The sequence below is a fragment of the Otolemur garnettii genome, unplaced genomic scaffold, assembly GCF_000181295.1.
Source record: "Otolemur garnettii isolate 467f Iridium unplaced genomic scaffold, OtoGar3 scaffold00021, whole genome shotgun sequence".
Lineage (NCBI taxonomy): Eukaryota > Metazoa > Chordata > Mammalia > Primates > Galagidae > Otolemur > Otolemur garnettii.
In genome coordinates, this window is record NW_003852416.1 from 17,687,950 (window position 1) to 17,689,058 (window position 1,109).

At 40.8% G+C, this 1,109-nt stretch overlaps 1 protein-coding gene across 1 annotated transcript in view; it reads right to left on the reverse strand.

Annotated features, from left to right (window-relative positions):
- Positions 1-1,109, reverse strand: part of AS3MT (arsenite methyltransferase) — a 24,941-nt gene that overhangs the window by 15,897 nt on the left and 7,935 nt on the right. The window contains exon 9 of the mRNA XM_012803654.2: positions 849-991. Coding sequence (XP_012659108.1) covers positions 849-991 — 143 coding nt within the window. The remainder of the gene's footprint in view (positions 1-848; positions 992-1,109) is intronic.

Here is a 1,109-nt window from a genome sequence, read left to right on the forward strand (position 1 = left end):
AATGACAACTGCAACAAAAAAGCAGCCAGGTGTTGTGGTAGGTGTCTGTAGTCCCAGCTACTGAAGCAAGAGAATTGCTTAAGCCCAAGAGTTTGAGGTTGCTATAAGCTATGACGCCATGGCACTCTACTGAGGGCTATATAGTGAAATTCTGTCTCAAAAAAATATAAATAATAATAATTCTGTCTCATAAAATAAAATGTCACAATATCTGCAAGTTATTTTCAGTGGTTCAGCATATACATACACAGAGATAAAAGGAAACAGGAAGAAAATGTTCTCAACTGCTGAAACAGGTAATGGATATGTATTTGTTGTGCTATTATTAACTCTTCCATATTCAAAAACAGTTTTATAATAAATAATTGGGGAAACTACCTAGAAATGCACAAAGTAAGTTGGGCACGGTGGCTCACGCCTGTAATCCTAACACTCACGGAGGTCAAGGTGAGTGGATTGCTTGAGCTCATGAGTTGGAGACCAGCCTGCGCAAAAAGCACAACCCCCATCTCTACTGACAATGAAAGGGTAGCATCTGTGGCTCAAAGGAGTAGGGCACCGGCCCCATATGCTGGAGGTGGTGGGTTCAAACCCTGCCCTGGCCAAAAACTGAGGCAAGAGAATTGCCTGAGCCCAAGAGTTGAAGGTTGTTGTGAGCTATGATGATGCCACAGCAGTCTACCCAGGGCTACAGCCTGAGACTCTATCTCAAAAAAAAAAAACCACACACACACACAAAGTACAAAATAAAAGCATCAGCTGAGTGAGAAGCAATGCAATGTCTAAAGAAGGTATGGGAGCAAGGGCATGCGTAGAGAGATGCCAGAGTCATGGAAATTTTTATTTACCTTAAATGTAAAGTTTGCATCAAATATTAGCTCCTTTTCATGTCCTGTGATTCCTCCACAATAAATAACTTGGCATCTTTTGGTTGGTTCTGTCTTAGGGCATTTGAAGAGGCGAAATGTTGCAGAAACAAAACGACAATCACCTGAAAACAGAAAACAGAATTTACTCATGTTCCATCTTGGGCACTCCTACAGCTATTGGTTTGCTCAGGAGGTGAGGAGCAAACACACTATAAAGATGATTTTCTTTTTTTTTTTTTT